Below are 16,646 nucleotides of genomic sequence, written 5' to 3' on the forward strand. Positions count from 1 at the left end.
CCCACCCATCCCCGCCCGTCCCCGCCAGGATCCTCTCCATCCCCACCCGTCCCCATCAGGATCCTCTCCGTCCCCACCTGTCCCCGCCAGGATCCTCTCCATCCCCACCCGTCCCCGCCAGGATCCTCTCCGTCCCCACCTGTCCCCGTCAGGATCCTCTCCGTCCCCACCCATCCCCGCAAGGAATTACTTCCATCCCCGCCCGTCCCCATAATAAGCAGCAATTACTTCTGACAGGATCATCAATTCCACAGTTTCTTTTGTGTTTCCGCTGCTGTTTTCCTTGTGGAATCTCTTTGGTGGAACCCTTTTTTTGTTTTCTGTTCAGGTAATTAACTTATAAACCTCCTCTTTTACTAAGGCTGACGTGTCCATTATATGGACGAATTCTCCTTCCAAAGCTTTTCATCCCCGTGGGAGTCCCGTTGGCTAGAGGGGGGTCCCCGTGGGAGTCCCGTGGGCCAGAGGAGGGTCCCCGTTGGAGTCTCATGGGTTAGGGGGGGATTCCCGCGATCCCCGTTGAAGTCTCATGGGTTAGGGGGGGGATTCCCGCGATCCCCGTTCTCGTGCAGACCTCTACTCTCAGCCCCACAAACAGCAGCTAGAAATATCCAGATCATTATAGCACCAGACACCTGGCAGAGCACAAACTTCCTGCATCAGCAGAATGTACTACTTCACTAGGATGATGACATCACCAGCGATGTCATTCATCAAATGTGTGGCCAAGTAGCTGTGGTGGCCATGAACTCTAATGTGGCACTTAAATTTCATCAGGGGGGGGCAAGTACATGATCATGATGTCCAGAGGGACAATTGCGGCTGTTGGTACATACAGTCTATGCATATTTCTTTTAAGGGGTTGATATTCAAAGCAATGTAATTGGGTAGAAGAGGTTCCTGCCCAGTTGCATCATGCTGGTTCGCCCAGGAGCACTTAACCAGACAATGCCACTGAATATCACCTCTGACCTCTACAGCACTCACCAGGTAATGCCAAGGTGCTCCAGGGATGGAATCAGGAGGGGGCTAGGAGTTATGTAGGCACCAGCAATATTCAATGCCGGTGCCCACATAGCTGACTGGGCATAGTGGAGTGGAGGAGTGGCCTAACGGTTAGTGCAGTGGATTGAGATCCTAGAGAACGGAGTTCATCTCCTACTGCAGCTCCTTGCGACCCTGGGCAAGCCACTTAACCATTGCCCCGGGTACAAATAAAAACTTAGATTGTGAGGCCATTAGGGACAGAGCAAGTACTTGCATATCATGTGTACAGTGCTGTGTATATCTAGTACTGCTATAGAAATTATTAGTATAGTAGTAGCAGGATCACATAAAAGGTTGCCCTACTATGACCAGTAGGAGGCACCCGGGGTGATGACCAGCATTGCTGCGCCGTTTGCCCACCCACACTCTTCCCCATCATGCACACCCCCACCCCTGTGTACCTTTTCCCCATCACACACACCCATCTTCAAAATCTTTGGCAGCAACGAGCAGCATCTCCTAGCTGCTGCTCACACTGGCCTCAGCTTTCCCTCTGACGTCACTTTCTGCTTGCGGGAGCAGGAAGTGACATCGGAAAGAGAGCAGAGGCCGACATGAGCAGCAGCTCGGAGATGCTTCTCGCTGCCACCCCAGATTTTGAAGAGGCGGGTGGGCAGAGAGCGGGAGAAATGCTGGCTCCCCGGCCAAGACTGCGCCCAGGGCAGTCCGCCCCCCTCACTACGTCACTGATGCCCAGTTTAACTATGTCAGTATGGTGCTGAATATCAGCTGTACCCACTTAAATTCTGGGCATTGCCAAAGACCCAGATATTTAGTGCAGGTGCCTGGACAAGTGCCTGGCAGTGGTTAGATTTCATTGTATGTCCTAGGTCACCTTCTCCCACAACTGAACCAGAAGCCCAGACAGAATCTGCTGCCTGTCCTTTATGATCCGATATCTAAAGCATGCATGTATGCTCAGTCCCTCTCTTTGGGGGGTTTCGAATGTTCATAAAATGCCAGGCGTTGGATAAGGTGCCAGACTGTATATGCATTGATGAGCTGTGCGAACTCTGGGTCACCCACATTTATTTCCTAATATTCCTTAATTTAGGTGGTGAGTGCCAACACTCGAAGATTTCGCTTTGCCCTCCCTTCACCAAGCCATGTTTTGGGACTTCCTGTCGGTGAGATTACTTCATTTTTTTTACAGGAATGGTTCCTTTTATCTAAATAGACTCCCTGAATGCTTCATTGTTCAGCATTTCAGAAATAGATATGTAACCATCTCTGGGGAAAATAGCATGACAATACATTGCTTCAGTCCAGACTACATGAAAGCTTCCAAGGGAAGAAGAAACCAGGGAGAGAAAAGGACTTGCCTAAGAAGAATTTTCTTCATAGGGTTAGTGCTCTTCTCAGGACTGGCCCCATATCGCCTACCTATGACGTGACATCTTGCTTTTGATTTTTGTTAAACTGAATCTTTCCACTATTGCTCTAGAATGCAAGTCTTTTTCAGTCGTGCTTTGCATGAGATCTGTATTAGTTAATTGTAATGTACAGTGACTGTTGCATGCCACTGAAAACTGAGAAGTCCATAAAGAACATATATATCAATGGTACAAGGGGTTGCAATAAGGAGACAGTAATGGGGTTCTACGCAAGCTGCATCAGAGAGAGAGTATGGACTTCCATGTGAGGTGCACCAGAAATGTAAGGTGGAGGTCTTCATGTGTCGCATGGAGGAGGCGTGGTGTGTGCTATACCAGAAGAACAGCATGGGGCTTTGCATGGGGGAGGGGAGGGCTGTGTTTGTATGGGCAGCACCAGGAATGTAATGTGGGGTTTCCAGTTGGTATATACAAGGGGTGCAGAGCAGAGTTCCATATATGCCACAGCAGAGAAGGAGGGTTTCCAAATGGATGTAGTGGTGTAGAACGTGTACTAGTGAATCGATAGTGTAACTCTATCCTCCCCCCCCCCCCTTTTTTTCTCCTCCCTTCTTCACATAAGTTCATGTAATCCTTTTTCTTCTTCTCTAGCTACTATTTTAAGTTAAAGTAAACTGTGTCGAGCTCCATACTCATGGAGATGATGCGGTATATAAACTTAAGGTTTAGATTAGATTAGATTTATAAAGACTAGGGACACTCGATGAAATTATGGAGTAATACTTTTAAAACCAATAGGAGGAAATTTTTTTTTTCACTCAGAGAATAGTTAAGCTCTGGAATGCATTGCCGGAGGATGTGGTAAGAGCGGTTAATGTAGCTGGTTTTTAAAAAAAAAAAAAAGGTTTGGACAAGTTTCTGGAGGAAAAGTCCGTAGTTTGCTGTTGAGACAGACATGGGGAAGCCATTGCTTGCCCTGGATTGGTGGCATGGAATGCGGCTACTATTTGAGTTTTTGCCAGGTACTTGTGGGCTGGGCTAGATGGACCATTGGTCTGAACCAGTAAGGCTATTCTTATGTTCTTATGATTAGTTTTATATATGTGCTGTGGGATGTACCAAAGCAAAAGTGCATGGCTATGTGCAGGCTGTATTATATTGTGATCTGATTAAGGAAGAGGTCTACATGTGTTGTATTTTTACTGTGATCTACATCTCAGATAGACACATTGACAGCCTACAGTATTTATTTCTTTACAGGAAAGCATATCTACCTCTATGCTAGAATCAATGGAAGTCTTGTGGTCAGGCCGTACACACCCATCTCAAGTGATGAGGACAGAGGGTATGTGGATCTTGTCATCAAGGTATCATCTGTTGTTCCTAATTAGTGTTTTACGGTCACACTGAGATGTCAAGTAAAAAGCAGGCCCCTGCTCCGTTTGCAACAGATTCTGGAAACTGCACCGCATTTTAGCATTACTCAGCACAGAAATCAAACTCAACAGTTCCTAATCTCCTCCTTACTTCCACTCCCGACTCTAAAGAAGCATTGATAAGGTCAGACGGAGTACCTACCGGAACGTTCCTAAGTTCCTTCAGTACCCTCGGATGTACAGCATCAAGCCCTATCCACTTTCTCTGTTTGTCCACTTTAAATATAGGTAGCTCTCCACAAGTACAATCTTTTGAAAATCATATGAGATCCACCTCACTTCTGTTCCTGTTTTCAGCAGTCTGACTCCTGGTCATTCATCTGAGAGCACAGATATTAATTATTAATGGACCTGTCCTCCAGAAACTTTTTCAATCTAACTTCACAATTACCTTGACCACATCCTCCGGTAATCAATTTCAGAGCTTAATTATGCACTGACTGAAACATTTTTTTTTTCCATTTTGATTTAAATCTGCTACCAGTTAGTCCTTCTACTATTTGAAAAGGTAAATAATCATTCCCTTTTAACCTGTTCCATCCCATGCGATTTTATAAACCTTTCAGCTCTAACCTTTTTAATCTTTCTTCATCAATTGAGATAAAGTTTTTGCTCCAGACAAATGGATAGCTTCTGAAATGCAGGATCTCTAAGTAAATGAGGAGAGATGGACAGAGAGTATCATCAGTATAAAATGATTGCTGAGCCTGATGATGAAATGACTTATCTAAGGAGAATGAAATGAACTAAAAGGAGTAAGACCCAGGATAAAGACTTGAACTTCACAATACGCTCAGTGGTGTAGTAAGGGGGGGTGGGGGTGAGTTCTATTCGGGCGCCAAGTTGGTGGGTGCACTGGCACCTCTCCTCCTCTCCATTCCTCTCCACTCTACTCCTCCTCTCCTCCTCTCCACTCCTCCTCTCGCCCTGCGCGTGCACCCCCCTTCCCTTCCCCGTTCCTCTAGTTGTTCACTCCGGCGAGCAACAACTTTAATGTGCTCCTCGTGACTGTGTCGTCTCTCCCACTGTTGTCACTTCCAGGTGCTGTGCATAGGAAGTGATGTCAGCGGGAGAGACGACAGGGTCGCGAGAGGTATGGGGGAAGGGAAGGGGGCGTGCATGCGTCAGGGGGGAGCGGGGAAGGAGCAGGGGAGTGGAGACAAGGGCAGAGAAGAGGTGCCATCACCCCGAGCGCCTCTCATCCTCGCTGAATACGCAATCCCTTTGTACACTGCTACCACTCTGCACTGACCTTCCCCTGCAGTCTCACAGATATCTGATCCCTCTTCCTTGCTATTATACTCTCTGGTAGAGAATGACCCAGTAGGAACTCAATTTTCCCATCCCGTCCCCATGAGTTTTGTCCCTGCCCCTGCCCCATTCCTGTAAGCTCTGCCTTAACCGCACAAGCCTCAAACACTTATGATTTTAAAGTGTTTGAGGCTTGTGCAGATGAGGACGGAGCTTAGGCATTGGTGGAATGAGGCATTATGACATCACAATCTGAGCTCTAGAATGTTGCTTCTTATGATTTTAAAGTGTCTGAGGCTTGTGCAGATGAGGAAGGAGCTTAGGCATTGGTGGAATGAGGTATTATGACATCACAGTCTGAGCTCTAGAATGTTGCTACTTATGATTTTAAAGTGAGGCTTGTGCAGTTGAGGACAGAGCTTAGGCATTGGTGGAATGAGGCATTATGACATCACAGTCTGAGCTCTAGAATGTTGCTACTTATGATTTTAAAGTGGGGCTTGTGCAGTTGAGAACAGAGTTTAGGCATTGGTGGAATGAGGCATTATGACATCACAGTCTGAGCTCTAGAATGTTGCTACTTATGATTTTAAAGTGAGGCTTGTGCAGTTGAGGCAGAGCTTAGGCATTGGTGGAATGAGGCATTATGACATCACAGTCTGAGCTCTAGAATGTTGCTACTTATGATTTTAAAGTGAGGCTTGTGCAGTTGAGGACAGAGCTTAGGCATTGGTGGAATGAGGCATTATGACATCACAGTCTGAGCTCTAGAATGTTGCTACTTATGATTTTAAAGTGAGGCTTGTGCAGTTGAGGACAGAGCTTAGGCATTGGTGGAATGAGGCATTATGACATCACAATCTGAGCTCTAGAATGTTGCTACTTATGATTTAAAGTGGCTGAGGCTTGTGCAGATGAGGCAGAGCTTAGGCATTGGCGGAATGAGGCAATATGACATCACAGGCTGAGCTCTAGAATGTTGCTATTTATGATTTTAAAATGTTCAAGGCTTGTGCAGATGAGGACAGAGCTTAGGCATTGGTGGAATGAGGCATTATGACATCACAGTCTGAGCTCTAGAATGTTGCTACTTATGATTTTAAAGTGGGGCTTGTGCAGTTGAGGACAGAGTTTAGGCATTGGTGGAATGAGGCATTATGACATCACAGTCTGAGCTCTAGAATGTTGCTACTTATGATTTTAAAGTGTTTGAGGCTTGTGCAGATGAGGACGGAGCTTAGGCATTGGTGGAATGAGGCATTATGACATCACAGTCTGAGCTCTAGAATGTTGCTACTTATGATTTTAAAGTGGGACTTGTGCAGTTAGAAAAAACATAGAAACATAGAAAAATGACGGCAGATAAGGGCCATAGCCCATCAAGTCTGCCCACTACACAGACCCACCCCCCTGAGTCTGCTCTCCTGGAGATCCCTCTCCTAATGACCCATCCTTAACTCCACCCTCTTAAGGATCCCACATAGGCATCCCATTTACCCTTAAAATCTGGCATGCTGTTGGCCTCGATTACCTGTATTGGAAGCTTGTTCCAATGATCAACCACTCTTTCGGTGAAAAAATACTTTCTGGTGTCCCCATGAAATTTCCCGCCCCTGAGTTTAAGCGGATGCCCTCCTGTGGCTGAGGGTCCTTGGAGAAGGAAAATATCTTCTTCCACCTCGATACGTCCAGTGATGTATTTAAATGTCTCAATCATTTCTCCCCTCTCCCTACTTTCCTCGAGAGAGTAGAGCCGCAGTTTTTTCAGCCTCTCTTCGTATGAGAGATCCTTGTGCCCCGAGGCCATCCTGGTGGCCATCCGCTGAACTGACTCTGCTCTTAGCACATCTTTACGGTAATGTGGCCTCCAGAATTGCACACAGTATTCCAGATGTGGTCTCACCATGGGTCTGTATAATGGCATGATGACCTCAGGCTTCCGGCTGATGAAACTTCTGCGGATACAACCTAACATTTGTCTTGCCTTAGGTGAAGCCTTCTCCACTTGATTGGCAGCTTTCATATCTGCACTGATGATCACTCCCAAATCTCGTTCTGTTACAGTCCTAGCTAAGGTTTCACCATTTAAGGTGTAAGTTCTGCACGGATTCCTAATGCCAAGGTGCATGACCTTGCATTTCTTGGCGGTTGAAGCCCAGCTGCCAGGTAGATGACCAATGTTCCAACAAAAAAAAGTCATGCGTCATACTATCGTGTAAATCAGAGCCGTTCACTATGTTACATAGTTTGGCGTCTTCGGAAAATAGTGTTATTTTACCTTGAAGCCCCTGAGTCAGGTCCCCTATGAATAAGTTGAAAAGGAGTGGGCCCAAGACTGAGTCCTGCGGTACTCAACTTGTCACTTCTGATGTTTTAGAGAGGGTACCGTTAACCACCACCCTCTGAAGTCTACCACTTAGCCAATCCTTGACCCATGCAGTTAGCGTTTCTCCCAACCCCATCGATTTCATCTTGCTCAACAGCCTACGGTGAGGGACGCTGTCGAAGGCTTTACTGAAGTCTAGGTACACTACGTCTAGGGATTCTCCCAAGTCCAGCTTTCTTGTTACCCAGTCAAAGAAACTAATGAGATTGGATTGACAGACCTACACTTGGTGAATCCATGTTGACTGGGAACCCGTAGATTCTCCTCATTCAGGAACGTGTCTATTTTACGTTTGATTAGTGTTTCCATGAGTTTACACACTATTGATGTTAGACTCACCGGTCTGTAATTCGCAGCCTCCGCTCTGCAACCTTTTTTGTGCAGTGGAACAACGTTAGCCGTTTTCCAGTCCAAGGGTACTCTCCCCGTACTGAGTGAGAAATTGAAGAGTATGGATAGTGGTTCCGCCAGGACATCACACAACTCCCTGAGTACGCTTGGGTGTAGATTGTCCGGACCCATGGCTTTATTCACCTTGAGTGTTGTAAGTTCGCAGTAGACGTCTCCGGGTGTGAACTTGAAATTCCAAAACGGGTCTTTCGCTCTTTGCTTCGTCTGTAAGTGTGGACCGTGCCCCGGTGCCTCGCTGGTGAAGACCAAGCAGAAGTAGTCATTCAGAAGTTCGGCTTTTACGGAATCTGATTCCACGTACTTTCCATCTTGTTTTTTTAGGCGTACTATCCCATCTGTGTTTCTTTTCCTGTCGCTAATGTACCTGAAGAAAGATTTGTCTCCCTTCTTGAGGTTCTTCGCTAAAGTTTCTTCCACTCGAAGTTTGGCCTCTCTGACTGCCGTTTTGACCGCTGCAACCCTGGATGTATATTTTAGTTTGGCTTCCACTTCCTCCGTACGTTTGTAGGAAATAAATGCCTTTTTCTTTTCTTTAACGAGGCACGAAATCTCAGCGGTGAACCATTGGGGTTTATTGTTTCTCTGCCGTTTATTTACCGATCTAATGTAGAGGTTTGTTGCTTCATGTATGGTAGATTTCAGGGTTGACCACATAGCTTCAACATCATCCATCTCTGCTTGTTTCTGCAGTGGAGGACAGAGCTTAGGCATTGGGGGAATGAGGCATTATGACATCACAATCTGAGCTCTAGAATGTTGCTACTTATGATTTGAAAGTGTTTGAGGCTTGTGCAGATGAGGACGCAGCTTGCAGGAATGGGGCAGGGACAGGAAAAGAACTTGTGGGGACGGGATGGGAAATGAGTTACTGCAGGGACAGGGAAAAATTTGTCCCTATGTCATTCTCTATTTTCTGGTACAGAAAAGTACAGATGCAAAAGGTCCTATTAGATTAATAAAAAAATTGTTTTCTAAACTCTTCCTCTTTTGTAAGGGCATAGCAAGAGATGTGCATAGAATATTTTAAACTAATAATTTGCATAGAATATGCTAAACACATGTTAGTACATCTATACTTGATAACAGAGAAAAAGAGGCAAAATGTCGCCACGGTGTAGAGAAAATCTAGAAGCAAAAAGCAGCCAATGATAGTATTAGAATAATACATTTATTAAAAGAGAAACTTCAAGCATTAAAGTGTAGAATCCTCCATATGTCTTTTAGTGCACAAACTTGAATCAGATTATCTCATCCTAATGATTTTATCATTCTACTAGGTTTTTATCCGATAGAGGATCCATAACAGCATTTGTAGAATTATTATAGTTATGAATTTCGTTGTTAGATAAAATGCACATTCAGGTAGGGATGGGGAGGGTGGGAGGAATATAAGGGTTTTTCTAATTGATTATATATACAGATGGTAATGGGGGGGGGGAAGAGTGATATTTTGAGTTTTGATAAATAAGTCTGATTGATCATATGTGACTAACTTATGTTTAAAATATGTATAATGTATTTCAGAATTTATGATCAAATTTTATAATTACTTTAAAGATAAAGATTAGGTTGGGGGGAGGGTAAAGATCTCTATGTATCTTGTAAAAATTTAAGTGATGTCTAAAGTGTTAAATGTTTAATATATGCTGTTTACACTTATTGAAAGTGTTTTTAAAATGAACAAAGATTATTTTAAAAAAAAGAGAAACTTCAAAACATTTTTTTGTTCCAGCATTTGGGTGAAATGATGGTATTTGGCATCCAGATGAATGTGAAATAAGGATGTTTAAAAAATCAGATTAAGAGATGATTTTCGCATGCTAAAAACAGTGCTAAAGTTTTGTAAAAAGAGGAGGCGTTAGTTATTAGAAAATGGTTCTATTATTATAATAATTGAACTGTTTGGGCTCCTTTTACTAAGCTGCGGTAGCGTTTTTAGTGCGCGCTGAAGATTAGCGCGTGCTAACCCCCGCGCTACGTGGAAAATACCAATGCCAGCTCTATGGAGGCGTTAGTGTCCAGCGCACGCGGCATTGTAGCCTGCACTAAACGTGCACTAAAACCGCCAGCGCAGCTTAATAAAAGGAGCCCATTATGTGCTTATTATTAATTTATTGTTCTGTCCACAGTTATTGCCTTCAGGTGAAACATGGCCACATCGGGCACATGCTTTGTGAAGATTACATTATTTTGCTTCATTTGTTTGTTTGGTCTGTTGTTTTATTTTGCTGTTCTTGTATTGCAGATCATTTCCTTCTCTTACGTTCTCAGATAATTTATTCTATTAAATACAGTGTTTTCTTTGCTTCGAATTGTTTAAAGTAAAAAAAAATTGGAACTTAAAAAATTGGAGGAAAATCCCCAGCTAACTATTCCTTACATTATGCGCTTACAACCTGCAATATCCCATTTGAGTTCAGTGTGGTTGGAGATAAAGAAGCTAGACAATATTGCGGGAATTACAACTTAACTATGAATGCAGTTTCATGGCTCTATAGCCCCATGTGGGAGCGAGGGGGGGGATTATGTTTCAGATAAAAATACAAAACAGTAAGAGGAAGCTGTTTGGTCAAAAAGAAAATAGGAGGCACTGAGTAGTTGTGAATAGAGGCTCATAGTGATTGATTCCAGCCCCACTGAACCGGAGGCACAAAGGAGTGAGAGGAAACCACTAGCTCCACCCCCTCAAAATAAAACTCCTGTAAGTAATTATATTTCCTATTATGATGACATCACAAATCACTATGGATCTCGATACAATGCTGCAGCCCTTTCCTAATGTTTTGGGGCTGTCATCATGAGGAACACTAGTGTCACATTAGAGATAAGAACATGAGTTGACATACTGGAACAGACCGAAGGACCATCAAGCCCAGTATCTTGCTTCCAACAGTGGCCAACCCAGGTCACACGTACCTGGCAGAAACCTAAATAGTTAACAGCATTCTAGAGCTGATATTGTGATGTCATAATGCCTCATTCCACCAATGCCCAAGAGCCAGCCTCATCAGTGATGTCACAATAACTTGATTATTCTATACTTGGCTCACATAAGAACATAAGAGCTGCCATACTTGGATAGACCAATGATCCATCAAGCCCAGTATCCTGTTTTCAACAGTGGCCAACCCAGGTCACAAGTTCCTGCAAGATCCCAAAGATGCTTCTCATTCTAGGAATAAACAGTGGATATATTTACAGAGGGAGAGTTGAAATTTCTCAATCTCACTCTCTCTCTAACTGACCTGTCCAAAAATACCTTCTTGAAGAGGATTCTTACAGGTAGATATTCAGCTGGTGGCAATGTTATCCCCAGATATTCAATGCCAGCCCATGTCCAGGCACCAGCACTGAATATATTTTTATGTGGTTAAGTGCAGTATTCTACCTTTATCTACATAAGCAATACCGCATAAACCCCACCCTTTTATGAACCACCGTGGCCTGCTATAAAAAGCCCTAACGCGGCTTCTAAAAAGGGGGGTGGAGATAGGACTGTGGTTCAATTTGGCTGCTTCACTTTGGAGGTTAAGTGCTGAGTATCAGTATTTAACTGCATAAATGCTGGATCTGGATCTGCTTCCTTACCACCTATAAAATGGCCGACCTTCAGTTTAGCAGTCAGTGGTCATACTCGGCAGCACCAACACTTACATGCCACTGAATATCAGTGGATAGTCCTACACAGGCAATTTAAGCAATCGGGAGCCTATCCTGGCTGTTTAAATCATTTTGAATATTGACCCCTTATTTTTTTAAATTCGAAAAAAAATCATGGCTATGTTTAGAACTGATGCATCTGAAGGATTTTCTTGGTCTACGTCTATCAGTGGATGGTATCTATTGCATTATTAAACCGATCCCTATCTGCAAATATCAGGGCGCTCTCCTTTGACAGATGTGGCTGATATTTAATAAGAATGCCTCCAAAATGTCCATTGAGAAAGCCTCTTGCACAATGAGCCACCGGAACAGGACCGTGACAATATTTGCAGGAGTAGAAATGTCTTTGTGCCATACTCCAAATGTGCACGCATTCAACCTCCTTTTTTTTTTCTCTCTCACCTTTGACCCTCTGCTGTCCTAAGATCTATTTTAAAGGCACTCATCCAAAGTTTCCTGAGGGGGGAAAAATGAGTCAGTATCTGGAGAGTTTGGCGATTGGAGATATGATCGAGTTCCGAGGTCCAAGTGGGCTGCTGATTTATCAAGGAAAAGGTAACCTGTATAACTTATAGGTTGCAGGAAAAGTTCTGTAACTGTAGATTTATAATGTGCTTTGATTTTCTCTGTTAAATAACTAATCGCCATCAGAGCTTTTCCTCTGCCTGGCCACCGTGAGAACGGGCTACTGGACTTGATGGACCATTGGTCTGACCTAGTAAGGCTATTCTTATGTTCTCTCTTTCCTCAATACTAATTGGTATTTTTGTTATTGCTCCTGCCTGTCCCCTTCTCCCTTCAGCAGCTCCCCCCACTTTACTGCATAGTGTTCATGCTGCCGTTGAGGGGGTGGGGGGTGCAACCCCCACATTATAGAGAAAACAGAACTTTTCCCCAAAAAAATCAGAAAAAGTTCCATTTTCTCTATAATGGAAGGTTCCAATCCCCCCAACCCCCCCCCAACAGCAGCGCGAACACTATACAGTAAAGTGGGGGGGGGGGGGTCGTCCCCACTCACACCCTGGTTCAGAGCTCTTTAAAACTAAGTTTTCCCGCGGCACGTTTCTTTCTTGCGCCGAATTGTCAGCGCTCGATTGTCAACGCACTGGTGTCTCACACGCGACTGACTATGAACTATATTTTAAAATACTGGGTTGCCCTGCTTCCTTCCATTATTTAGTCATCTCCACTATTTTTTTCCCATCACTAGCTCTCTATCACCTTATTGGCAAGTCTTTGCAGATTTCCAGACTTTTCAGAAAGATTGGGTGTGCTAAACCCATCATAAATGACACTTCCTTGGACAGACTGAACCATGTGTTCAGCATTGGGAATGCTCAAGCATCTACAGCCATAGGAAACAACTTTTCAAAATGATTGAGGATGTTAAACCCAATGGAAACTATCCTTTCATTGGACACAGTCATAGAGTTCATGCAGTATTAGGGGTGCTCAAACACCCACTGCACCTAAAGAGCTGGCCCCAATGGATAAAGTCCAAGGAATATAAGACACAAGTGAGAAAAGGCCAAAAAAAACCCAAAGGACTGCAACTTTATGCATATAGCAGGATAAAATTATCTCAACACCACTCAGCACCACTCAACACCACTTCTGAACAAATGCATGAAGAACCTTTGGAAGGTCTGTAGCCCTTCTCACTAAGGTCTGCCTATCCTCATCCTGACTGAGACCATCTCTCTTGGTGTTTTTTGTGTGTTTGTTTGTTTCAGGGAATTTTGCTATCCAGCCAGATAAAAAATCCTCTGCTCAGAAGAAATTCGCTAGCGCTGTAGGACTGATCGCTGGAGGCACAGGTATGTATAACAGTGAGAGACACTTCCCATGCTTTCCAGCCTAAATCTGGATAGCAGGAGCTGAAATTCTAGTCCAGGTTTTCTAAAACATTGGTGCAAAATGCGGTAGTCAGGCTGATCTTTGGGCTGAAGAAATTCGATCACGTCACACCTTCTTATCGACTTCTGCATTGGCTGCTGATGGAGGCGCGTGTGAAATTGAAGTTTGGCTGTTTCTGTTTTAAGGTTTTATTTGGGTTAGCTCCTAAATATATAACTGACCTTTTTTCTTTTTCAACCAATAGACATAAGAGAAGCTCACACTTGAACTTTGTCTCCCCACCGGTTAGAGGATGCAAATTAAAAAAAATATCATCAACATCTTTTTTCGTATCAGGCAGCATTATAGGGTATAGATTTGGAAAAACTGCTTTTGCTTACTAATACTTAAGAGGAATTTAGGAGACACCTAAAAACATATTTGTTCCTGAAGCACTTAAGTAGCTGATTTCAAAATTTGATAAATGATTGATCTTTAAGGTTTTAGTTATGAGCTTTTAGCTTTGTAAGTTTTATTCAATCTGTAGCATTTTTAATTATTGTAAACCGCATAGAACTTTACAGTCCTGCGGTATATAAACTTTTTATTATTATTATTCTGTAGCCATTCTGGTTTTCACGATATCCACAATGAATATACAGTACTCCTCTGATATTTGCGGGGGTTCCATTCCAGGAACCCCCGCGAATCTCGAAAAACCACGAATACGGTTTTTCATGGGGGAGCCTGAAGAGGGCAGCGAGAGAGGGCAGCAGGAGAGCAGCCAGAGAGCTGTGAGTGCAGGAAATCACACGGTATGCTCCGACCGCCTCTTCCTGCACTAAGTTGGGCCTTATCCAATCAGGAGCTGGTGTCAAAGTGGGTGCGCGAGTGGCAGGGGGAGGAATGGGAAGGGGGCGGAGAGCAGGAGGGGTGCTAGCGCCCCGTGGAAGACCATGCCTGGGGCGGACCGCACACCCACCCACCCCCTCCTTACTAGGCCACTGGATACTGTCTACACTACAAATCTATTTCATGCATATTTATTGTGGATATACTGAAAACCAGTCTGCTTATAAGGGGCATGGAGGCCAGACACTGGATGGAAGGGAAAGAAAGGGCAGACAGTGGGTTGAAGGGGCACAGAAAGAGAGTGGACAGTAGATGGAAGGGAAAGAGAAAGAGGGCAGATGCTGGATGAAGAGAAGATGTGGAAAGCAGAAACCAGAGCTGACAAAATTTAGAAAAAATGTTTTTGTTGTTGTTGCTTTAGATTAAAATGTTGTAGCTCTATTGATAAACATTTATAAATAGAAAATGGAAACAATGGTAATCTTTTGATTGGGCTAATTTTAGTACATTTTTTATTAACTTTTGGAGACCAAAATCCCCTTCTTCAGGTCAGGACAGGATCTGTAACATCAGTATACTGTACTGACCTGAGGAAGGAGGTTTTGGCCTATGAAAACTTATTGGAAAATGTATTAGTGCAATAAAATGGAATTTTATTATTTCTATTTTTTGTTTTATTTGTTTGTTAATTTGTAAATTGGTGATTGTTATTTGTCAGGTTTTTTTTTCAAATTTACATCTACTTTCTTTATATTTTTACACAGTATTAGGGGACATGTGTCACTGTTTCTGTGGTGTTGCATTGCATGCAGAGTCTGGCTTCTTGGTGGTTCAGTTTAACTTATATCTACATATTTCTGTTTTTAGTTTATGATTACTTACACCCTCACCCAGTATGGAATCTGTGTGTAAGAAAAAGACATGGTTTTCTGTTAGCATTGATTCTACATAGTCAATCTATACTAATCTGGTTTGTTTAGTTTTATAATGGATATACTGATGTTCCAGTTCTTTCCTTTTCCTAGGTGCACCTTTGTTGTGTGACGTGGATTATTACTAAAAATATTTATTTTATATAGAAGAAGGGTTGTTAAAAAATTATCAACCCTGGGTGTCAAATATGCTAGGTACACCACTCATAAGGGAAGGTTTTCATGGAATGATAACTGCTTACTAGCATTCTTTCTGATCTACTTCTGCAGGTCTGACACCCATGCTACAGCTTATTCGTGCTATCATGAAGGATCCAAATGACCAGACCAAATGTTCTCTCTTATTTGCTAATCAGGTTTGTTCAGTACTTGTTTTCTGAAGGTTTACGTAGAAACAGAAAAATTAAGGCAGATAAAGATCATATGGCGTTTCCACTCTGCCCATTCATACCATGTACTAACCCTTCCTATCTCTTAGAGATTCTATGTACTTATCCCAAGCACACTTGAATTTAGATACAGTCTAGATTAAATCCTTTGTGTAGGTTTTAGTCCCATATAAAGATAGCAGCTTTTTGAAATTGATATTTCCGCATGTATGCGATATCTAGATGCCGTTATTTGCACATGGATGTTTCTAAACTAACAGCCTTTTTGTATTTCATGATTTGAAACATACATTACCAGACTTGATGTCATATAAAACATTATATTCCCTTTCTCCTTGTATAGACTGAGGTGATATAATATGGTGTACTATAATTATACGTTATGCTGTATTTATAGACTGATAACGACATTCTTCTTCGAGATGAGCTAAAGGAGCTGCAAACACAGTATCCAGATCGCTTTAAGCTGTGGTTCATAGTAGAAAAAGCTCCAGCAGGTAATTCCCAATGTTCCCCAAGCATCACTTACTCTGCCCTGACTTCAGGTTCACTCTGCATGCCAGGGGCATAGCAACCATTGAGCAAGGCCTGCATAATGCCCAATAGTAGGGGCTGCCTTAAGTTGCACCTTCCCTCCCTCCCCATGCCTGGACCAACATCGCTTCAGCTTCCAAATCACATACCCCCCCCCCCCCCCCAGCTGGCAGGTTGGTTCTCCACATGCAGCAGCAACAGCTCGTGGCAGAGAGAGTGCTGAAATCTGCAATTGATGTTTTACTCTTATATACTTATAGCTGTCTACATTTGCTTATCTTTGATCTAAAAAAGAAGGATTACCTTCCTAAGCTAATCTAACCATGCTCTAGTTCAGGGGTGTCAAAGTCCCTCCTCGAGGGCCGCAATCCAGTCGGGTTTTCAGGATTTCCCCAATGAATATGCATGAGATCTATTTTCATGCACTGCTTTCATGGTATGCTAATAGATCTCATGCATATTCATTGGGGAAATCCTGAAAACCCGACTGGATTGCGGCCCTCGAGGAGGGACTTTGACACCCCTTCTCTAGTTAGTCCAATAAAAAAAAGGTAATACTTGTATTCTTTTTGTTT

General features: G+C 43.3%; 1 protein-coding gene across 3 annotated transcripts in view; it reads left to right on the forward strand.

Annotated features, from left to right (window-relative positions):
- Positions 1–16,646, forward strand: part of LOC117347391 (NADH-cytochrome b5 reductase 1) — a 61,190-nt gene that overhangs the window by 42,543 nt on the left and 2,001 nt on the right. For all 3 annotated transcript variants that reach the window (XR_004536780.1, XM_033918260.1, XM_033918259.1), the window contains exons 3-8: positions 2,102–2,174; positions 3,642–3,748; positions 11,954–12,083; positions 13,262–13,345; positions 15,419–15,504; positions 15,935–16,034. Coding sequence is in view for 2 of the 3 variants with exons in the window: in XM_033918260.1 (XP_033774151.1) it covers positions 2,102–2,174; positions 3,642–3,748; positions 11,954–12,083; positions 13,262–13,345; positions 15,419–15,504; positions 15,935–16,034 (580 nt within the window). In the remaining variant the exon portion in view is untranslated. The remainder of the gene's footprint in view (positions 1–2,101; positions 2,175–3,641; positions 3,749–11,953; positions 12,084–13,261; positions 13,346–15,418; positions 15,505–15,934; positions 16,035–16,646) is intronic.

This window comes from Geotrypetes seraphini, chromosome 13, assembly GCF_902459505.1.
Source record: "Geotrypetes seraphini chromosome 13, aGeoSer1.1, whole genome shotgun sequence".
Taxonomy (NCBI): domain Eukaryota; kingdom Metazoa; phylum Chordata; class Amphibia; order Gymnophiona; family Dermophiidae; genus Geotrypetes; species Geotrypetes seraphini.